The sequence below is a fragment of the Manacus candei genome, unplaced genomic scaffold (genome assembly GCF_025592945.1).
Source record: "Manacus candei isolate 608988 ecotype Guabito, Panama unplaced genomic scaffold, ASM2559294v1 h1tg000005l, whole genome shotgun sequence".
NCBI classification, from domain to species: Eukaryota; Metazoa; Chordata; class Aves; order Passeriformes; family Pipridae; genus Manacus; species Manacus candei.
Window position 1 is genome coordinate 9,286,885 of NW_026138053.1, and position 23,952 is coordinate 9,310,836.

The 23,952-nt window shown below is 42.1% G+C and overlaps 2 protein-coding genes across 5 annotated transcripts in view; one reads left to right on the top strand and one right to left on the bottom strand.

Annotated features, from left to right (window-relative positions):
• On the bottom strand, positions 1 to 22,287 carry ITGB3BP (integrin subunit beta 3 binding protein). Of its 2 annotated transcripts, none has more exons than XM_051798615.1 (9): positions 22,153 to 22,287; positions 18,219 to 18,261; positions 15,573 to 15,711; positions 12,799 to 12,868; positions 11,473 to 11,551; positions 10,618 to 10,711; positions 8,997 to 9,056; positions 2,364 to 2,499; positions 1 to 1,240 (listed from the first exon to the last, which is right to left on the bottom strand). In XM_051798615.1, exons 1-8 carry the CDS (start codon positions 22,155 to 22,157, stop codon positions 2,375 to 2,377), a joined length of 615 nt encoding a protein of 204 aa, XP_051654575.1. In that variant the 5' UTR covers positions 22,158 to 22,287; the 3' UTR covers positions 1 to 1,240; positions 2,364 to 2,374. The 2 variants fall into 2 exon arrangements, with proteins under 2 accessions (XP_051654575.1, XP_051654565.1); XM_051798605.1 differs by having other exon boundaries at positions 12,799 to 12,871.
• The window catches only part of EFCAB7 (EF-hand calcium binding domain 7), a 21,102-nt gene continuing 19,072 nt past the window's right edge, over positions 21,923 to 23,952 (top strand). For all 3 annotated transcript variants that reach the window (XM_051798164.1, XM_051798174.1, XM_051798160.1), the window contains exons 1-2: positions 21,923 to 22,316; positions 22,563 to 22,637. The gene's annotated coding sequence lies outside the window, so the exon portion shown is untranslated. The remainder of the gene's footprint in view (positions 22,317 to 22,562; positions 22,638 to 23,952) is intronic.

Sequence of the window (23,952 nt, forward strand, 5' to 3'; positions counted from 1 at the left end):
TTCATGTACAGCTTTATTTCCCTAAAAAATGACTAAATACCAGATTTAGTAATTGCCATGGTGTAAGTTATGCTGTAACTCATTGCCCATCACCACCTTCACTGGTATTTCCTGTACAAGTTTTATGTTCTCCCAAGACTGCCCATAACAGCTTGATTTAGACCAGCACAGTCAGTTCCAGGCTCTTCTCAGATCAATAATTATTTAATTTCCAGCTCCAGAGGTTACAGTCAGGTTACATAAACTCTCGCTGGTTCAGTATCCTCCCCTCCTGCTACAGAGCAACGGGCTGGTGCCCCTTACACACAGAACAACAACCCACAGCTCTGAGAGCCTGACAGAGACTGGTGTGGAAGGGAGAAAAACTGTCCCAGTTCCCTTCCACCAGTTACTAATGTTTTTCCCAGTTGGACTGCACAGGTAGTGAGGTGCAAAAACATTTTTATTAACTAAAAACTCCCAAAGCTTGAGCGTGTGGAACATGTTCATCATTTTAGTGCTCAGAGTTTTAGTCATAAAAATCAGTTTATTTGAGGAGCTGGACTTTGCAGGAGTAAAAAGGACATTCAAGTGGGTGTTTATGTTGAACTTAAGAAAGTATAGATCATTGTACTGCACTCTTCCAACCTAATGAAAGGATTTGGGATATTGGGGATTCCCTAGGCTGGAGGGGTGGAAAAAAGAGAAGCAGCTGGTTTATATAAAACAACTCTGCTCTTACATCATTAAATACCAAAACTAAACTAAAATGTTGACCTAAAAAGCAAATGTTCCCAGAGCATGTGTGTTAGTGCTGGGTTTAAAGCTGAGGCCTTGGCTTGGGTTGAGTTTAGAGGAAACCTGGTTGTGGATGACAAACGTCCCCAAGTGCGGCAGCACCAACAGGAAAAGTGTTTCTCAACAGCTGAAACACGGAATAATTCCTTGCACTGCAAAGCTTCCTCTGGCTTTAGAGCCCAGAGAAAAGAACCTGCAGAACCTACAGTTGATTTCCCAGGCAGCAGCAGCAGCCCCAGCTCCCAGCACGGTGGATTATTTCCATGGGGATGATGTGGTTGTGCACATTGTTCAGTTTAAATGGACGCCAGGAATGTTATGTGACTGCACCTGCCTGGGCAGCGACGCTCCCGCACCGGGATTGGGGGGAGATTGGTTTACACTCAGTTCTTCGCTCCTTTTAAGTCCAGTCCAGCAGATGTAGAAGTTTGGGGTGATGTGGAATGCATTTTTCACATAATGCCTGGGGGGAGATGAGGAATGGCTAAAATAAATAGCAATTAGACAACAGCATCATCACTCAGGGGATGTGTCTGGAGGCTCAGGGCTGTCTGATGTCCAGGACAAACCTCACTGTGTGAGAAACACACACACACAGCCCCACACAATGCAGAGCAGCAGCTGGTCTGCCCTGGACTGCAGGAACATTTTAGGATGGTTTAAGGACATTCTGTAGAAAAAGTTGAGGAATGATTGCTAAAAGATCATTTAGCCACCACAATTGTGTTTTTTTAAGCAATAAGAAACGGCCTTACAGTGCTGGTCACTCATGGAAGGGATAAAAAGTACCAGGAAATTGTCATTTTTTGGGCATGAGGTGCAAAGCCTTATGCAAATACTCACTGACTACACTGCTGTCCATGGACATAAACTCACAGTAGACCTGGGCCAGCTGTGAACTGAAACCTTGGAGTTGCCAGCATGACTTTACTACAAGCTGATAACCCATTGTTAGACTTAACGTGTTACTGTACCATGGAAAGGCCACTCTGCATCTGCAGGACTCAATAGGAATTATGCTGACTGGAAAAAAGGAGGATGCTGGCTCTGCTCTCCTGGGCTGGGGATGCCATCCCTCGAGGACTCTGCCTTGGGAGTGGGAACTGGCTCGGAAGGAGTAGAAAAGTCTGGCATAAGCAGCCAGGAAGCAGTAGCGTAATGGTAGATTGTGGCCAAGCAGGGTTTAGAAGGCTTTTTGCTACTCAGTTACTTAGGGCTGATTACAAAGTAAAATGGGACCTTCACTGAGGAGCCAAATGCAGGTGTGTGAGCTCAGCCCTGCCCTATGGCCATACAGCGCTTCCGTGCTCCTCAGTTATGGGAATTAGACTTCAGCTTCCCAAAGAGAAACGTTCTCACACTGTTCAGGAATTGAGATCATCTGTGGGTATTCTCATCTTTAGACTTCATGAAACCAGTTTTCTCCTGCTCAGGTAACACACGATGACAGACAAGGTCTGTCACTACCTGGGTTTTTCCCTCACAAGGACAAGGAGCCAAAGGAGGAACAAACTGATCCCCTTGGGCTCTTGAGCTGTGCCTGCAGGACATCCCAGAGCCCTCTGGAAATGCTTTACAACAAGTACCTGTATCCTGGTCACATTCCTGGTCTCTGGGCCAGTGCCTGGGTGCTGGGGAGGGCAGGGAGCAGGCCCAAGGGCTCCTTGCTTTGTTCCAGGAGTGAGTTCAGGAACTCGGTGCTCCCAACAGTCTGGATGTACCCTGAGGAGGGGAAACAAATATAAACATGATGTGTGATAAACAGGGGTGTTATGGCAGAATGTGTGACAATCCCTCCCCAGTACAAGTTAAATAAGTTGCTGCAGTGGTTAAAACCCAGGAGCCCTTTTCCTTGGAGTCTCAGTTATGGGGTCTCAGCAGTAATTTCAGAGCTTGCCCTTGTGAGTGGATGTGCAAGTGTTACATTACCAAAGCAGAACAGAACGTGCTGCAAGTGTTAGAAGCTGGTGATTCTTTTTTGCTATTAATAATAAAAGAATAAATAAAAATACATCAGGACCATATTCAGCAGAACCCAACCAAGGACTCCATGAGAGGAACAACCATCCCTGGAGGCCCCCGCACCTGAGCCCCCCAGCCGAGGAGGGCAGGGCAGGATGAGGGCAGAGCAGGTGGCTGGGAGAAGGAGAGGAGAAGAGTGCAAGGGCAGAAAGGAACTCAGGGAATGAGAACATGCGTGGAAAGGGTCTGGAAGCAGGTGCATCTGAGTGCCAAGGCTGCCAAATGGTCCTGCAGCAGATGAGCAGCTCTGCCCCCAGGACCCCGAGTGTCACGAGGAGCTTTGATTCCACCACCACCGAGGGTGAGGAGAGAATTCAGAACTGTAATAAACACACCAAGAAGAACAGACAGGTGTTCAGAGCAGCTTACAGTGCACAGAAACCCAGCTGGGGAGGGGCACCAAACCCCCCCAGCCACAGGGTGCTGGGGAAGGTTCTCCTCAGTTCTCCCCACACAATTCCAGGACATGATGTAACACCAAGACCTGCCCATGGATCAGATTTGAGGTGCTGGCAATGTCACCAGCAGCTGACCCAGACCAAGCCCAGGCTCTGTCCTAAGCCAGGTCTCACACTCCATAAAAAGGCATCCAATCCAACTCGGCCTCAGGTCCCACTTCCAGCATTATTCCTGATAACCACCACTTGTTCACACAAATTATCAACAAAACCACACCACAATTGCTTCCAGCAGGAAACTGTCCAGTCTTGTATGACAAGGAACAGAAAAAAATAACAGATTGAATTATGACCTGGTTTACTTGTACCAAATGCAATTCCTAACTCAGTCTTTATGGAACTGATTTCCCTTCAACCATGGATTGCAGCATTTGGACTGTGCAGCATGTGGAGAACCCAAACACGCCACAGCCACCACACTGAGCTGTCCTAAAAAATACAAGCTGCCCAGATTCACATAAAACATCATGAACTCAGCTTTTTTTTCAAACACAGAATCCCAGAATGGGTTGGGTTGGAAGGGACCTCAAAGGCCATCCAGTTCCACCCCCTGCCATGGGCAGGGACATCTTCTGTTATCCCAGGTTGCTCCAAGCCCCGTCCAACCTGGCCTTGGACATGTCCAGGGATGGGGCAGCCACAGCTTCTCTGGGCAACCTGTGCCAGGGCCTCACCACCCTCACAGGGAAGAATTCCTTCCCAAAATCCCATCTAACTCTGCCTCACCTCAGAGTGAGCTGTTCTTAAAAACCCCAACAACACAGACAAACCTCCAACCCCTCCTCTCTTGATATCTTTCTATGCAGAGCTTCTGAGTAAGTCAAACTACATAAAACCAAAGAGAACACTCACAAAACTCCTGAATGAGGATGGATGTGAGCAGAGCAGCTGGGAAAGGGACGTGTGGAAGGGGCCAGAAGGCACCTGGGCTGCAGCAGAAGAGGTGGCTGGTGCAGGCCCAGCTTGTTCCTCTCCTCAGCTCCAATTTTAGGGTTCCCAGGGTAAGGCAGGAGCTGGAATCACCCCACCCATGCTCCTGGAGGGTTGGCAGAGCCCTCACTGCCCTTGGACACGGCACCTCCTGGCCCACAAGAGCATTAAAAGGGCTGGATCTTCCCAAGTTTCCTTCCCCCTCCTAGTTCCCCTGCCACTCTTCCCCAAGTTTGACTGCTCTAAAACATTTACAGATCTAAAAAGCAGAGAGAAAAAAAATGTTCACCTGTCGGGTGATATAAAACCAATCTTCTACTAAATGTGCCAGAATAATTTTTCTCCACCTCAACCACAGTTAAAACCTTCAGTCTATTCATTACTGTCTTTTTATAGTATTTTTATTTAATAAAACCTATTAAGACTACCATACAAATCTCTTTACTTATGCTTTTATCTTTTAACTGATCAATTTTTATATTGCTGACATCCCTTCTTCACCATTTGCTCATTTAAAAATTCATAGTATATGAGCTCTGTCTCTGGAGAAAACGTCTATAAAATTTGTTACAGCTGGCAAATGTGTATGAGTCAGTGATAGCACATGACTAAATGCTTCACAGAAAATAAAATTTGTTTCTGTAGTAAGCAGAACTGTTTAAATGTTATTTATTTTTATGTTTCAAAGAAAATATATTGTGAAGTGCTGCATTGATTTAATAGGCAGCAATGTCTGTGTACACGCTGTACCCGGGAAATTTATGAAACCTTTGCACAACTCCTTTAATTGAATTTTCCAAATCTCTCACCACACACAAATAATCAATATCTTCTGCAGAGAAAACCAGTCAGAATTATTACAGTCTTTCTTTTCAATTTTGTTGTCATCAGCACATACAGAGCACCTGGATATTTGTAATGTCTGGATGGCAAGTTATTTACACCTCTTAAACATATAATTGCTACTAAGTGAGTCCAAACTAATGTTTCTTTTCTTTTTTATTTAAAATAATTATATTCATGGGACAAAGCAGTATTTATTGTCGTGTAGGAGTTGCTACATGTAGCTGTTGGAAGAACTACAATTCTTCTGAATTTTTCATTAAGCTTAATACTCTCAACTAGATCCACTAGAATTAAAAATTAATAGCTGTTGTGTCTCTAAGAAGGTAAATAGGAAAATAGAGAGTAAATATGAGTGGAAATCTCTGAATAGATGGGGCTGCCACCCAAATCTGAAATGCAGGGCGACAGTTCTGGATGTGCCCGCACTCATATGTCTCACGTGCATTTCTGGATCTGCCACAGCAGGTAATGGCTTAATATTTTATCTGCATAGTACAGGGTGTTCCATCACTGCAGCTTTGGAACCTGCTCCTTCCTTCCAGCCCAGAGCTCCTCCTCACACCCAGAGAGACTCCTCAAACCTTGGGCTGAACTCTAAAATACGGACTGTTATGGAGTGGGGGCACCCAACAGCTCCCAATCCTGCTGGGAAGGAGCAGTGGAAACCTCACCCCAGCTCCTCTGTCAGGACAAGACTCCTCCTTGTCTTAGGAAAAGTGCTGCCACTGCAGATTTTGGGTACTGGGTGAGTGGGTTTTGTTACCTTTCTAGACTGGGAGGGACTTGCTTGGTCCCAGACTAAACCAGACCCACCTGCACAGACCAAGGCACGGGTGCAGCCAAATTCAGCCTGAGCAACAACAGTTTCTCATCCCCAGGATACAAAGCAGCCACTCCTCTGGGGGCAATCCCACACTTGTGAGGAACCGAGAGAACTTTGCCCTGTGTTGATGGTGGAAAAGCCTCAGGAGCACAAACTCGGATATCCTTCCCCAGGGAAGAGCAGCTGAACGAGGCCACGTCCCTCCAGCACCACAAAGCTCTGATTTCTTGGAGCTGAGTCCCAGAGACACAGGACACAACACTCACAGGGTTTCAGCTCCAAGGAATCATCTCCCAGTTGGAATGTGTGCTGAGCCTCTCCCTAATCTCTGCCTACACAGCCTGGCTGGGGCTGGGCTCGCTGAACTCAGTTGAACATCAAGCTTTAGAGTGTGTTTTTTCAGAAAATATTACTTTTTAATTCAACTCCTATTTTAGTTTCAGAACCTTTCTGACCAGGCCAAGAGGACAACTCATCTCCTGGCTGGATTACAAGTCAGGAGAACCGATGGCACCATCAGGGACGTGAACTCAGGGCAGACATTTGGGATGAGAGGCAAAACACCAAACCTGGCCTAAGCATTGAGTAACAATGTTTGTAAACACAACTCTAAGTCTCCATCGAATAATCTGCTTGAAAACAAGTCCTTCAGCATCATTTTTGTTCCTTCTAGAGCTGTTGTGCATCTGAATCACAATTTGAACACTAGAAAGCAGCTCAAGTTTCTGAATCAATTTAGTTGTGAACCTACTCAGTTCACTTAAGTTCCCAAGACTCACTTTTCCCAGCAAAGGGATAATGACATTTCTTCCCTGCAAGTGAGTCCAAAGTTGGGCTGAGAAAAATAACCATGTTTTTTAAGTTAAGGTTTCACAGTCAGAAAAATTCACCTCTGCAGTCTGATGTATTCCCCTTTTCCCAGGAGATCTCAAAGGAGGAGGAGGAAGGATAGGTGGGACAGACCCCAAGTATGTCTGAAGAGCAACAAATTAGTTTTACTTTATGTGAGAATGATGTAAAAAATAAATTGTAAATGTGACTTACCCTCACTGCCTTCAACCCACCAGCAGAGCAGACTCAAGGGGTTTAGTCCTAGGATACCCCAAGTCCAAACTCAAACTGACATGAATTGGGATAAATAGTGGAACATTGTATTTTTACCTTTTTATCTGGCTGGAGAAGGAACTCTGCTTATTAAGGAGGCTTCTGTATGTTGCAGTTCTGCCATGGAATTTATGTTTTGCCATCTATCCAGTCTTCAAAAAACTGGATTGGTGAACGGGAATTCAGCTTTACTTCATCCCTGATCTCTCCAGCTTTGCTTTCATTAGTGACTCCAAGTGGCATTAAATGAAAACCTGTCCAGTTGATCCTGACCCAGTCTCTTGGAAAGCCACCACTACTGATCCAAGAGTGCAAAAGTCAGTCCCTTGTACTAAAACCAAGATGGAAGTTGGGAATGTTTAGAACTAAACTCGGGGGGTGACTGTATTTCCCCCTGAGCTGGGCAGGATGAACAAGACCATGGAAAGAAAGTATTTTGGATTTCATTGTGGCCTGAGAACAGTTTTCCCCAACACTGCAGGATCTGATCTGCTCTAACAGTCCCTTGTTTCCCACGTGGACAGCAGATGGAGTCACGGATATGATTTATGTCACTGGTTTTGGGAAGCAAAGTATTAGTGTAGTTTGTAACAACCAGCCAAAGAGCTTTCCTGTTTGGAATCTTATCTTCACTCTTGGAATCTCCCAAGTTATTAAACTTTCCTTTAAAATATGCACAGCCCAACCTACACAGCCATTCCCAGCATACACAGGGCGTGGTTGGGACTGGGACACACCGACTCCATTTCATCTCTTGGCAGTTGTTTTACCATTTGCTTACTTTCTATTCCAAAACATTTTGTTTACTGTAAATTCCAGTCATGGCCAGACAATGCTGCCCTTTTTTCCTGCTGGTCACCCAAAATGATAAACTGAGCTCCACACAAGGCTGCCCATTGAGCCAGGAATGTTCTGGATGGAGTTGTTTTAAGAGGAGGTTGTTTATGTAAAGTAAATAAATTTCATGCCTCACCATGTGATGATAATGTGACATTCCCTGGGTACCAACCCACTGAACAGTCATAAGTTCTCAGCCTTGCCATAACTAATTAAAAATAATTCTGAAAAAACCACATCCAAAACTAAAAGGCAAAGGAAAACATCTCCAAATGCTTTCCTTTGATCACACACTTCTCTGCCTCTCCTACAACTGCATTTTCAAGCTTGCAAAATTGAATTTATTCTTTGTTAAAACAAAACTGACAGTGAAACTACATCAAAATTGGTCAACTTAAACTCAGAATTCTATTTTCCACCCCACTTTCATAAAATATTTCTCCTCTAACAAGACTGGGTGTGTGTTTGGTGTTAGAGGCTGGTTTTTAGAGCAAAGATGGAACTAAAAATGTGTATTAAAGAGCAGGGCACAAAGGAGGCAGCGAGTGTTTAAATCTGCACTGGCCCACGGCATTCCCATCACCGGGATCATTGGAACAGGAGGACACAGGGAGCTGTAAATCAGAAAGAGCAGACTGCACAAATGAGCCAAATTCCTTCCAAAGGGTTGTCACTCCTTTACATTTGGAGATAATCTGCTGGAGCCCAGGAAACCTAAGTTTAAGCAGTTTTCTTTCCTTTAAGAGAATTCCCCACAGCAGAGGGAATTTAGGTCTGAGCAGATCCAAACAAAAGAAGCAGCAGAGATGCCATCACTGCTTTAAAATCTGTTTTTGCTGTATTTTCAGACAGAATGTGTGAAGACAACAGAAATATCAGAATATCACTGGGGAAGTTGTTGATTTTACCGTGTGTGAAAGAAAACCCCAATCCTGTGTGTGTCCCCTCCTTCCTGCCAAGGCTCCAAAGTGGCCACCTGGTATTAAATGCCACCAACTTCATGGAGAAACACCCAATACAATGAAAAGAGCAGAAAATACTAAATTTGTGTAGTGGAAGTTTTCAGAGGAAACACATTTGATTCTCATAATTTTTTATAACTCCATGTTACCCAACTTATTGCAAGTGGAAAGAACTAAGAAGGAATCAACCAAAAGGAATCAAAACATGAGTTACACGGGAGTTACACACTTTCTCACCTGGGGCAGGGAGTTTTCTATGGTTTGCTTCCAACAGCTGCAGCTCTTCTACTTGACTCACTAGTGAAGAAATAAATCCCAAATCAGAGATTTCAAAGGAAATGATCCCTCTGCTGCCCTCTTCACTTTCAATGCATTTCAAGGAAAAAAGCCCTTACCTATGTAATTGTGCTTTAAAAAATTAACAAAAAGTTTTCAAAATTCAGATCATTTTGACAAGTGGTGCTTTCAGCCTCATACCACATTTTGTTGCCATTTTTTCCTGTGCTTTGTTCCTAATTCAGAGATGGGGAAAAGAGGATTCCTTCCCAAGGAGCTGACAGAAAGAGTGGACGAGACAGAGAATGTCAGCAGTAGGTCTGATCTTTCCTCTGGGCTGTTGGACTGTCCTATCCAGAGCAGGGAAGGGAACACAGACTGTTTCCAGGGATTTCCTTCTGTATAACAAAGGCTCTGCCATTACAGAGGGAACAGTGCAGTGTATACACATGCAAAAGGAAAAGGTTTGGAATACACCTCAGGAAAGAAATGGTAATTTAAACAACAGCAGCTGCTGGAATTGTGTGCATAAATTCCAATGCTCTGGGAAGAAGAATTCACTAGCACCTGTTGGCTTTACTGTCCACCTGCTTCCAACTGCAAACAGAGCAGTTCCAGGTTTTGCTTCCCTATAGCTGGTTCCAGTGTTTTTACACTTGGCAGAAAACAGAGCAACGAGGCAGGTTACAGAATGATGTCTGTTGGCACTTCTGGTGCAGGTTAAGAAACTATTTTATCACCTTTCCACGTTTGTCTGGAGAGTGGACACAGGGACTGGCTGTATCCAGGTATTGCTCATATTCCCTGCTCAGCTGGAGCCTGGCATGAAAAGTCTCCAAGAACAATGTAAATGACCTGGAAAAGGTGACCCTGATTTCTTATCCCTGGAAGCCAATATCTCTGGTCTTCTCCTGTAAATATCCACACTGGTTTTTTTTTTTTTTTTTCATTAAACTATTTCCCCATCACATCCTCCCCTTCTGGTTGGGAAGAGCAGGAGGAATGAACTTCAGAACCTCTGACTTGGAGGAAGGATAAAGAGTTTCCTAAAAACGGACACATATAAGTGAAAAAACTTCAGCTTTTTGGGTTCCTTTGGCAAAGTATTACAGATGTGCCATCTGGGAAGCGCCCTTATCCCAACACAATAAGCATCTGGAATGTCCATCATTTAAAGACACATGAATAGCGATTTTTAAAGCCTGGAAAGCTACAGTCAGCCTAATCCTCCTGCCAGGCAAACAAACAAACCAATTTCCTCGGAAGAAGAGAAGACAAGCAAAGCAATCCAAGTGCAAACGTTTATCCTAATTCCCAGCTAAGTACCCACTAAGTATCTAACTATTTACATGAGAAAAGGTGTTGCTTTTCCAAGTTTTCCCTCCCCATTCAGTTGGAAAAGCAGGACACGGGGCTGCCTGTCTTTTATGTCCCTGTTGGATGCACGAGGAGATTTAAAGCATTTTTCTTGACCAAAACAGAATCCCGGGCTGTGACACTCCATTATAACACCGGGAACCATCTGGAGTGATCCTTGTTCAGTGGTTAGAAAGGGGATAAACAGATTGGAAACCCTCCTTACGCAGTGTTTGGGTTTTCTGCACTTCAGCACTCAGGGCACGAGAGGAGTCTGAGACACCGAGGATATTTTCCAGCTCTCTGCTGCCCTCCAAAGCCTGGAAAACAACAATTAAAGACACTGGTAAATCCCATTCCCAAACTATCTACTAGTTGTCTACAACTTATCAAAAACACCTGAAAGAACGAACTTTTGGAAATTGCTCACAAATAAACATTTCAATTAAAATATTTCAAATAAATTCTAACAAATAAATTAATATTTTAAATTAATGTAAGCCTTTTTTTTAGTAAATAAAACCTTGTCAGATCATATAAAATAAATCACTACAGTACTCTGAGTACAGTGAATTATTTCCCAGCTATTGATATAGAGCAATGAACCTTCTGCTACATTTATTAAAAACGAAACCAAATGGGAATAAATTAGAAGAGTGATTTGCATTTTAACATGCATTAAACAAACTATTAAATGATGACATATTAGTGGTAAATTAAATAGTACCATCACTTCATCAAAAAGGGATAGTTCATTTTTAAGGAGACAAAAATCTATGTTGTAATAATTCATATTTCAAGTTATAAATAACAGTTGAGAACTACCTATGTTTTTATTTGTGAACAAAAGGAGGAGTGATACAAATTAAAAATGGTGGACTTGGAAAAGCAATTCTTCTAGTTTAAAAAATTTTTCTAAGTTCTGAGGTTTTTTGCATTTTCTGGATTTCCAAGTCAAACCTGCCTGGCTTCAAGTCTATTATTTGCTTCCCTAAAATTTAAATGCTGCATATAAAATTTTAATTTTGATTTCAAATCCTGTATTAAAAGCAGATTAAAGATAAATCAGTGTAAAGCAGACCTGAAGGCTCGTGAGATTTGCTCTTATTTTCAGAATTCTGGCCAATGAACTTCTCACTTGGGACTGCAGTTTCAGGAACCTGGGTCCAGAAAAAGTAAAACAATTCCAATTACTCTAATCACCAGTCACTGAAATTCCATGTTTGCAATGTTTCCCAGAGTTTCTTCCCAATGGAATCAGGTTGGATGCAGCTCAGTGACCTGTAACACCAAAACCAACCTGCCTTTGGTTGGGATTCATATCCCAACCACCAAAAATCCCTATATCCTAATTTTAAGGATAGGAACTCAGGTTCAGCAGTATCAGAGGATTTTCTTCAGGATTTGCACATTAAAAAAATTCCTGCCATGATAGTTTAGGGTATTTTCTCTTTGAACCATTTAAAGATGCAAATCAAATAATCTATTTACTGTTTCCTCTCACAGAAGGGAGAATTATCCTCATAAAACCCTCAAATTTAGGAACAGAGCTACAGTATGGAAATGTCCATATGGGAAAAGAAAACAATAATAGTAGTATATTGGACTATATATTTTCCACCTGTAAAACTCAAGTGTCTGGAAGTTCACATAAATATCAAGTGTAGGTGTTGGTTTATAAATGTTTTTAGTGCAGGTCAGTAACTGCTGGTCTTCTGCAAAGCTTTTAAAGATATACTGAATTACTGAAGGCAAACATTTACATGTTAATGAAGGCTCTGATTACTCCAATTGTTCTGTAGTTCAGGGTTCTGCCACCAAGAAATGAGTTGCCCAAGGGAATTGCTGAACCACCAGAAAAGCCCTTTAGTCAGTTTAGTTTGCCACTGGTAAAATTTTAATATTTTATTTTTCACCATGTAACATGTCACCCAAACAATTCTGTCGAACTCCATCACTCAGAAAACACCCTCCTACAATGAAGGAATTTCAAGCTCATGGTGGGGGAAACATCCATGACAAGGAAAAAGCCCAACAGATAAATTGAGAGCTCAAAAGGAAGAGCTACAACTTCAAACACGACATTTAGTTCAATAATGCCTATCTAGGAAAACAGCCCATCAGACACCTCACCTGAAACATTTATTTAAGTGCTTTACTAACTGGGGATTGCCCCAAGTTCATTAATGTCAAGAAATTTATACCTTAAAATTAGATTGTGGCAGAAAAGACGAGAATTGTAAAAGATTTTGCATTAATTTACACCTATAACCATTCAGTGCCTTTGAATATCTAATCCTGTGCAATCAGAAGCACTAAAAATAATGGCTATTAATTGAATTCTGTGTGAAATATGAAATAAAAATCACTGCCCCCATGACAAAGTGAACACATCTGATGCACTCACCCATCCTGCTCTGTTGGAGGCTGCCCTCTCCTGGATAATCCAGTGTGGGAATTGCTCTGCTCTCTCCCACCTCCTCGGAGTTCACAAGGAAGAAAAGAAACAATATAGATAAAAATAAGATATTTTCTATTTGAAGCACGTGAAGTAGGTGTTACTATGAATCTTGATTTTAGAGTGATCTTTTAGGAAGAAGGAAAAAAACCCCCAAACTCATTTGGAAAGCAGGACAGATCCCCTGGAATGAACCACACTAAATTCACTACAATTTACACTTCTGTAATCTGAGCTCTCATCAACTCACTTTACATTTATATTCCTGGAAACCTTGGGATTAGAGTATTAATAACTGGAAGTTGGGATAATTCTGGCAATCCCAGATCCCACCATTTGGAGTGAGGTGCTTTTCACATCTCTCTGTAATAAATCTTCCTGACATCAGACTAAAAAAGGGAGGCCAGGCTAAGCATTAAACACTTTGATTTCTTATTAAATTTGAATAATTACACACAAGTATCAGCACTCAAAGATGAATCAACTTTTAATTTTTATTTTGTAAAACACTTAGAAATATCTCAGAATGACAAAGTGCTATACAAGTTTAAGCTGTTCCAATACAGCAGCTGAAGGTTAAGACCCTCAAAGATTCAATTTTAAATCTAAGTAGTCAATAGAACTTGAACTTGATTTTGTAGTAATTTTTGCTCTGTTGTTTTCTTACATATTGGTCACAGAAAAACAGAATATTGATTAAAGTGTAACACCTCAAAGGTGATATCCAGAACCTATTAAAGCACCACAGCTCTTAAAATAAAAGTGTTTTTTCAGAAGGAGAACAGAGATTGTGGGTTTAAAAGGACACCCTGAAACCTGTGATTTAATAATTGTATAACACCATTTTGTACCTATATGAGCACAGGAAAAAAAGAGCTGGTTAGTGCTACATTACTGAGTAATTATCCATCTAAATGTCAGCTCTGCTCATGTGATCAGGCTTTTTATAGGCAAAAGGAATGTTCCCCTATGTCCATCCTTAATATCAGGCTGGAAATACACGTTCACCTTTCCCACTGACATCCTAATATACATTTTAATTCAAGACATTTTGCCCCCATCCTACTTTCACCTGAGAGATAAGGCATTCTCTAATTCAAGTGCAGAGAGGCTGGGAAAGTTTGAAAAGTTGCAGTAATTTAAACATTTGTGTGTCCTCATGAAAATTACCAGTTCATTAAAGCAGGTAATAAGGATAGTCAAGAGAACATATCTAGAGAGCTACAGATTTTTAATTTTAACTGCTATCATTATATACAATTTTAAAAGCTTTTGCAAAGGTAAGGAGAACAACTACTGGCAACTCTTCTGGTGGAAAGGTTTCTTTGTACAGGGTGAAGAGATTCATATTTACCACCAAGGACTACCAAATCTTGATATAGAAGTTAAAGCACTCAAACACAAAATTTCCTTTCTGCTGATAAAAGCAGAGACTGACAGAGAAATCTGACCTGGGAAATATTTGAAAATACCTTTCTCTCTGTAGGAAAACAGAGTAGATAAATTTAGATGCCAAGGACATAAGTTCCCTAATAAACAGAGTCAGGAAGCTGCTCACTGGAACAGTTACTTTTCACAGCAAGAAGAAAGTTGGAAACCAGTGGGTTTGGATTCCAAGAAAAAAATGCAACACATAACAAGGAGTATTTGTGGAAACATTTAAGACACAGCTTTAATGCAACTTTGTTGAAGAGGAAAATAATCCCAAAAAGAAACTGTTTAGAGTCTTTTAAGATGGCAGGAGTCAGTACCTAAAGGGCTGATTAAATGTCTCTTGAAGATTTTGGGATGTGAAGGAAGTGGGAGCATGGATATGCCCTCCATGCCAAATAACCATCTTTTCAGGAATCAAGAAGAAGCCACTCAGTTTGAGAGGAGGAATTGCTCACAAGACAGGGCAGGCCCTGTGATAAAGACAGAGGATTACTGCCTCCATCCCAGACCTGGAAGTACATAATGCAGGCCTGGCATTGCAAATCCCAACACAGTTCCTAAAAGGCCACAAAAATAAAACACATATCAGCTGATAAATCTTCAGTTTTGTGGAAGCAAGGCTGTCCTTTCAATAAATGAGGTTTCCATGACTGGTTGAGACACACAATCACTTTTTCCCTGTGGCTCCCTGACACTTAAAGAGATCACCCCCACAACCTACAGAGCCATCAAAGCACGTCAGGCCACTGAAAATCCACTTCTTGAGCACTCGGAGCTTGCACCAGAAACTGTGACCGTGGAACTAAGGGGGTGTAAATCCTAAAGGGAACTGGAAATAATATAATTACAAAAAAAATTATATATTTTCTGAAAGCTAATGACATTCAGTATTATGTTCATTAAAAATTGCCTTGAAGTGCCTTACCATGAAAAATAAAAAATACAGAAAATAAAAAAGGACTTTGCTAACATGCCAAACCAGGGGAATTAATGGAATTATTGACAAAAACGCCAGTGTGGAAGCTTTTTACTGAGTCAAAGCCAAACATTTTTAATACTGAGCAACAGAAAGCAAAACTTGCCTCATAAACAAGTTGTTTCATAAACACTCCCAAGATTTAGACCGAAAAGATTTAAAAGCTTTAAAAGTCAACATCAGTTTTTCCAAAAGACATTAAAAATTTTTAAGGTGAAAAAGGAAACAAACATAGCACATGAGAGACAAGTTACTAGGTCAAGCCAATAATCAGGAAAATATTGTATTAAGAAAGAGGGGATGTTCAACTAACCTTTTGCTGGGGGGTTCCTGGGATTTTGTTCCTTGTGGCTCACAGGGGATGAAAAGGGACTCATCTGGCGTGTTCCTGTTGTTGGGGAGTAAGAATTCAGATTTTTCTTTCTGACCTTCTGAGGTGTTGCATCAGATGGCTGAAATGCAGCAAAATACAAAAATATCTAGATTAACATTGATAAAATCTCTCTGAACATTTACCATCTGGTAAGAGCTTCTCCTCAGTAATTCCTAACTTTATGTACTCCCATAAATTGGAAGCCCATGTTGTATGTTGTGGTGGGTTGCTCTATCACTCCCCCTCCTCATTAATATTAGTTTTACTCTAAAAAAATAAAAGCTCCTTTTTCCATAAAGAAAAAGACTGTGTTTTCCAGAGATTTAGGTATCACCTGGTTGGTGGGTTTGGGTTTTCTAAAGCAGCCTAAACCTGATATTATTTTTCCTACAGTATTAAGAATTTAAGACACATAAGAACTATAAGCAACTATTTTTAGATTTTAATTGCATCAAAAGATAGTTATTTCTAATGATTATCTACACAAATGTTAATTTAAAAAATCCCAAGTAAGTTCCTTAAACCCCAAATTTTGTGTCTGGCTTAGGATTTCAATATGTGAAATCATACCAGCAGTGCTGGTATTAGTCATTAGTAATATGACTTACACCACATTTTGAAATGTTTAGTTTGCTGCCCACTCACCTCTGTCTTGTTTTAGTCTCAAACACTCTAAATAATTTCACATCAGCCGTTTATGCTCTTGTCTATCAGTACTGACACAACACCTGATGGAAACGCTCAGTCTGTTGCCACTGTTTTGCCACATCCAAGCAGGTTAAAGAAATGTTTCAAATGATCTTTCAATGAAACACTAATTTAAATATCAAGGCCAATTTAGGCACTTACATGTCAGCAAATCTCCAATCTGCTCACGGTTTCAGGATATTTTTCCTGCTTGAGCAGCAGCCACCTCTGGATATGGACAAGCATATCCACATCTGAGCAACTACCTGGAGGAAGTTACTGTTGTACTTACAAGGACAGTATTTATTTGGCAGTAAGAATTTCTCCTCCAATTATGCAATTTTTTAATGATATCATGCAAACATTCCAAAATCTAAAACCACTGATTTTTGATCTTTAGTTCATAGGTATTTTAACCAGGAGGTGGAATGACAGACTCCTGAAAAATAGGGAATGAACTGTAGAAACAGCAAAGATGAAACAGATACTTCAATCAAATAATGTGTGTTTACAACTCTATGTTCCTTCCTACCTTCTAAGAAGTTATTTAATTATGGCACACTTTAAATCTCTGACATGTCATTAGAGGCACCGCATGAACTAAAAATCAGTGTAAACCCACAGCACTGAGCTCCCACTGAAAGTTTTGATCACTCAGATGGGCTTTTGTGAAGCTTTTTGCTACACAAAACCTGAATGCAGGTAACCATCCAATAACTCCTTTTAGCTCATCTGCTTTAAGGCAGAAAAAGAATTCCAGGGAATTTCAGCTGGACCACTCACCTACAAAAATGTTACCACAGCCTAAGAAACAGATGCAAAATGACACTCACAGCTGCACTGTGAGCAGAACAAGTTGGGTAATGGTACACTAAGCTGCTAATTAAATTGCTAATGATTTTTTTTAGTGCCACTGCGGTATTTTGCCACCTTTGTTTAAATTTATAAAAAAATATCTAGAAAAATTTTTTAAATTCTGAATTTCTGCCTTGCTAAACACCAGTGAGGCCTCCAAAGATGTGCTGCATAGGAGCAAATCTCTTCACAATGGCACAGAGATGGAGATTTCCTGGGGGCTCATTTGCTGATCAGTTATTTCCCCCTGTACTTTTCCCAAATTTTCCTTCCTTTAAAGCCTGCCATCCTCCCAAAATCCTCTACAGCAACACCCCCCATGGTAGGAGAGACAATAAACCCACATATGTCCCACCATGCTGGGACTGGGAGGACGCTGGAGCTGCATTTACAAAAAATAATAGCACCAGTACAATTTTATTTTCATTGTGATAACTGGGGTGAAATTTATGGCAGTGTTTGTACTTTATTGTTTCATTCTGCCAGATTAGCTGAGGGAGGTAATTACAGCTCTGACATGAAAATGCCTTTGATGTTTTCATTTCAATTTTGCAGTTTGTAATATGCAGATTCCAGCATTGCCATAATTCCATATTGTTCCATGTACAATTACAGGGCAGAGCATTTGCTCCCCAGGATAATGGAGCTAATTTTTAATAAATTATTTCACCAAGGATCTTAACTCATTCAGCTCTTGGGTAAATAGTGATGGCAATAACAATGTGCATATTTTTCAAGTGATTCATGCAGAGGTACATTACTTAACACCAGGCAGTTCTGTGACAAATGAAATACTATCAATTTTATACTGTAATATTTGTCAGCAGTAATTTTGTGCCTTAGGATTCTCCCAGACAACAGCCAATCTGTAACAATATAAATGCAGCTCTAATGAAACAGCACGTTTATACACACATAATTTTTGCACGCAGATACATACACATATAAATATATATATATACATCTATAGAAACACACACATATAAATAGATAGACAGATATACACATATAAACAGATGGTTCCATACACCAAAAAATACTTACATTATCTTTTTTGACAGTGTCCAACTTTAATGCTCTCTTAACTCTGCAAGAGAAAAATATGGACAAGTTTTATGGTATCTAGATACAAAGATTTCTTTTAGAAATATCTATAATTGATATTTTTAAAGATAGTTTCCTTTGTCGTGTTTTACATTTACACAGGAAAACAAATGTCATCCAAAGCAAATCTATTAACTGATTAAAATACTGTGTACCAAGAACATTGTTTGTTTAGAAGGATAAAGTGTTTGCATAAGAAAACCTGATTCTCCATTTTATAATATAGATAAAAATCAAGACACTGAAGCGAAATCACACTGAATATTTGCTTTTTCCCCAAGATATAAACACCAAAAAAGCCTTTTCTTTTACATACCTTGTGAGCAAGGGTTGAAAGGATTTTGCCATTAGTTGAAACAATGCATAAAGCCATTTAAAATACAGGTACAGCCAAGGAGAAAAAAGTAGTTTTTCCCATCATTTTAGCTCTTAACATGATTCAGTGCTGCCAGACTATGACTTAACAGGGGAACAGATGCTCTATGTCTTTACAGGTCCCCAAACCATAAGAAACTATTTGCTTCCCTTCTTCCTTCTCCTGATTCAGGAACATGCCAAGCTCTCTCTGCAAAATCTGCTCTGCTGAACTGGATGCCCAGCTGTTAATGGCAACACTGGAAGGGGAAAGCTGAATATTTATAATACTTTATATGGTACAGCTGTCTGCTAAAGAGCAGTCATCAAAATTTTATTGAATGCAGGCTAAATGCTCCAAGGAAAGAAAGGTCAACATAAATTAAGACTATTTTTCCCACAGACAACTGAAAGTTTTTAAGCACGTTCCTAAATCTTGGTCTAAACCACGATATAAACCAACAAGAAACAAAAAAATCTGTGTAAGAACAGTCCCCAAGAAATGTATATATTATATTGAATTAAACAGGATTTGCAATATACATTTCAAGAACTTGGTTCAGTTTTCATCTTGGAAAAGAACGTTTTGCCTTGTAAGGAATTAAGATGACCTCATTCCAAACATACCCTTTTTAAATTTATGCTGCTGTAAATTAAAGACAATAGGAATGGAAGCACATCTTTGATATGTAGCTCAGGTAAGGGTCTGATATGAAAACTGTTTTACAACCATCTCCATTTCAAAAAGGGGAAGAGAATGTTCTGTCTTAAAAATGCCAAAGGAACAGGTAACATTAAAATTAAAAAAGCCTATGAAATTCTGGCCAAGGGGCAGTGAAAGCTGTAACAGTTTGATGGAATTCTTTACAATGTATTTCTTTTTTAAAGAGAAAGCCATATTGAAGGAATCCTGACTCCATTCCACCTTCCAGCCCATGGCAGCAGGGAAATATCCTATTTATTAATGGAGAGGATGCTCTGGGGGCCAGTGCATTTGCATGTTGTACCAAGGCATGTGATGATGGAAGATTTTATGACTGAAAGGCAAAGTAAAAAGCAGGATCTGGACTCAGCACAGCTGTAGGATGAAGAGAAATGAGAAACTAAATGAAAATCCCATTAAATTACAAACATTGAGAAGAATTTCTTAGGGGAAAAGTTGTGGACTGATCAATGGTATGTTCTTTGGAGTCTGTCAAATATTGTGGACAGGAACAGAGAAGCCCAAATTTCTCTCTGCTGGCCTCCAAAATTCTGCTGGCCTGCAAACTCCCCAGATTATGGGGGCAAAGCTGGAGCCTCATTCTAAGCACTTAAACATTGGAAAGGGCTGGAATATTACATTGGAAGACACAATTTTAGCTTTAGACAACCTTTCCTTGTGTTTCTCAATCCATCCTACACAGCAGCCTCGTTTGCTTGTGGCTGTGTTTTTAATGTTTGTCTTTTCAATGCCATAATGTGAGAAGTTACATCAAAATCATTTAAAATTTGTGCTCCCTGCCTTGGACTTCGAAACCAAATTCATCCCCACACCCAACACCCTGTTGGCCAAACTGTCTTCCCTCTGATCTTCCAAAAGGTGAGAAACCAATATATGCAAACCAAATTCCTGAAGTATTTTAGAACAATACGAAGAGCAGCAGTTCTGGTTTGGGTTATCTTTTTTATATGGCTGGAAAAGCCTCATTTTGGCTCCAGTGTAGAACCAAATGTCAGACTGTGAACAAGAAAAGGAGACAGAAGGATGAGGTACACGAGGTGACAGTATTTAACAACTCAGTCTGAGTTTTCTACCCTTGAATTGTAACCTGACTAGACTTAATTTATTTTCTTGACCATGCAGAGTATGACAGCATGTGTTTCCAGCCAGCTGTCCAACCCGAAATGATTATTTTGCCCATAATATTTATCAGGTTAAAGAACTTCACTTCCTCTCCTTTATAATTTATGAATGAATGCAACAGCGACAGCCATGTCCAAGGTTAATGCACAAAAAAACCATAGAGAATCAGGGATTTGATCATATTATTTCATTAAAAATGCCCTAGAGGTTATTGTAGTGCATTTTGAGGCCACTTCAGTTTGCTTCCTCTTTAGGTTCTACTTTTACTGGAGAAAGAAACAAAGCACCTCTCTGCTATTTACATATTGCTTTATCTTCAAATGTGCCAGTGAAAATGCCATTTTGATTGGAAAAGCAGAAAAAAATCCTATAATTTCCTGTGTTCAGCTTAAATGGTGGTGAAACTCAGTGTGAGAGAAGCCAACAAAACAAACAAACAAAAAAAATCAAAATTTGTGTATTGTTAAGTTTCCTTTGTATTTCCTTTGTATCCTGCCATGACTACTACATGGTCAGGACTGGCAGAGGTTGGAACCTCTGGTAGCTCTAACATTTACCTTTGAAATCCATAAGGAGTTATAAACTGGGATAATATCCCAAGCCTATATGGAGGCATCATGGATCTTATGGCCTCACCTTCCTGCTGTTGAAGTTGGTAACACCTTTTGCACCCGTATCTTTTGTGTCCAAATCCTTTGCACACCTGACCCTTCTGCATCCCGTCTCCATGTAAATCATCCTAAAGGGATTCTGATCCTATTTTCTTGTGGATGTTTCATCTATGTAGTAATAGAGTGAACCTTGCTGCTGAACTCTGTTAAAGTCACACTTTCATAAATCCATATTAAAACCTGCTTTTTGCCAATCCCTTCAAGGGAGGGGGCAGAGGATGGACCAGGCTCTGTTCGGGGGTGCCCAGCAATGGGACAAGAGGCAATGGGCAGAAACTGATGCCCAGGAAATTCCACCTGAACATGTGGAAGAAACTCTTTCTTGTGCAGCGACCGAGCATTGGGATTGCCCAGAGAAGGTGTGGAGTCTCCCTCACTGGCGATATTCCAGAACTGGAGCAGGTGACACAGGAACGAGTCCAGGTGGGTTTGGAATGTCACCAGAGAGGGAGATTCCGATGCCCTGCCTGGGCAGCTGTTCCTGTGCTCTGCCACCCTCAGTGCGAAGTTGTTCTTCCTCGTGTTGAGGTGAAACTCTCTGTGTTTTCGTCTAAGACCATTGCTCCTTGTCCTGTCGCTGGGCACCACTGAAAGGAGTCACCCCGGCCCCCTTCGGAAATAGAGAACACAGAGAGTATCACCCACAGCAACATCACCCACCCAACCCCGCCCGGGGAACCGCCATCGAACGCATTCCCCGGTCCCTGTTTTCCTCTGGAAACAAATCCCGCCCTCTCCCCGCCGCTCCTCCCCTCTCCCGGACGACCCTCGGCGCACGTTTCCCCTCAGGGAAGGGGCTCGGGAGCCGCCGCTCGGCGGGAGCCGCGCTCCCCTCACGGCTTCCCGCCCTCGGGAGCCTCCCCGCCGCCGTGAGGGGAGGGGAGCGGAGGGAAAGGGGAGAGGGAAGAAGAGGAAGAGGGGAGTAAAGGAGAGCAGAGGGAAAAGGGAGGAAAGCGGAGCGGGAAGGGGAGCAGAAAGGCTCCGCTCGCCCCTCGATACCCACGACATCCCGCCGCCTTCTCGCAGCTCCCGCCGTGCTCCCGCCAAACGCCGCCGGCTGGAAACGGCGCCGAGGGCGGGCCGGGCCGGAGCAGGGCGGGGGAGCTCCTCCGGGCTGCGGGGCCCAGGCCGGGGCCGAGTTGGGCTTGTCGGGCCCCGCCGTGCGCGGTACGAGCCGGGCCGGGGAGCTTCGGGCGGGAGGTTCGGGGCGGCCAAACGCACCTCAAGGGTCCCTTCAGAGGCCGCCGGGGGGAGACGGAGGGAGGGAGGGTTGTTGGTTCCCCTCAGATGCGCTGGGGGAAGGGGACTGTAATGTTTTCTACAGTGGGGGGGTAAATTTAGTCCTTGAGAGGGGCTGCGCCCACCCGTGAGGGAGGTGACGAGATCCATGAGGTAAAAGTTTCCTCGTTTCAGGTGGGCGAGGCCGGAGCAGGGCGAAGCTTCCCTGTGCAGGCGTGCGTGCTCTATGGATGAGCCTCGGTCCTGAAGGTCAGTGTTGTGAGGGGTCTGACTTTGTATAAATAATTTCTTCACATAAAGGGTGTTCAGGCATCGGAAGGGGCTGCCCCGGGAGGTGGTGGAGTCCCCATCCCTGGAGGTGTCCAAAGAACGACTGGACGTGGCACTCGGTGCTCTGGGCTGGGTGACAAGGTGGGGATCGGGCACAGGTTGGACTCGATGGGCTGGGAGGGCTTTTCCAACCTCAGTGATTCTGGGATTCTGCGATTTAGTGACTAAATTCCTGTTTGGAAGATGTTTTTTATCTGTTAGAATCATATGACCAAAAATCAAAGGTAGTAGTTCTTGTGTCATCTTCCTGCTCTATAGAATCACAGACTGGTTTGGGTTGGGAGGAACCTTAAAACCCATCCCATTCCACCTCCTGCCATGGGCAGGGACACCTTCCACTAGACCAGGTTGCTCCAAGCCCCATCCAACCTGGCCTGGAACACTTCCAGGGATGGGACAGCCACAGCTTCTCTGGGAAACCTGTGCCAGGGCCTCACTACCCTCACAGGGAACAATTTCATCCCAATATCCCATCTAAACCTATTCTCTCCCAGTTTAAAAGCCTGGCCCAGAATGCTCCCCTCCACCTATTTTGTCTAAAGTGTCATTTATCCAGTAAAAATGTCCCAGCGCAAGCCATGGGGCTGCTGGCAGTGCTGTCACTGAGCCATTGCTCCCTGGATTTCCCTCAATGGGTTGGTAGCATTTCTTGGCAGAACTGTGGCCCACACAGGAAATATCTCAGCAATGGGAAGTCCAAGGAGCACAAACGAGAGTTCGCATTTTACAAACTAGTTACTGGAAAATTAACATTTATTCTTCTTTTCCTCCTTGACTTTCCCCCCAGTTCATTCTGTGTGTGCAACACTGGTGCTTTATTATAGTGATACCCGTTTGCAGGAGCCAGACTGTGGCAGGGGGTCCCTGTGGGGTCTTTCTAGTGCCTGTGTAATATTAAAGTGTCAGGCAGGCAGGCTGGGTATTACAAATAGGGTACTTCATCCATGAGAAGAGATTATTATCTTCCTTTCCCAAGTGTAAAAGACCTGTATAACTCACCAAGGTGCAAGTGATTTAGGCCTCCCGAGTCAAAATCCAATGAGTCCTGAAGGGGACCCTCTGATGTCGTTGTCTTGTTGCTGAACTTGAGATATTCCATTTATTATACTGGAATATATTTTCTGAAGTCAACATTGGGTAAAATAATACGAGAGGCTGTTAGAGCAACAGCAAAACAGGATTTAGTGGCCCTCTGTGGTGGCCTTCTAAAAACCTTAATCACCCTTGGAAAAAG

Excerpts from the sequence above, each read along its gene's own strand:
- ITGB3BP (XM_051798605.1), bottom strand. Across the intron at positions 12,872-15,572 it reads CAGGAACCCCCCAGCAAAAG|GAGGTGGGAGAGAGCAGAGC; the intron begins GTTAGTTGAACA and ends GTGAACTCCGAG. Across the intron at positions 10,712-11,472 it reads CAAATCTCACGAGCCTTCAG|GCTTTGGAGGGCAGCAGAGA; the intron begins GTCTGCTTTACA and ends GTTGTTTTCCAG.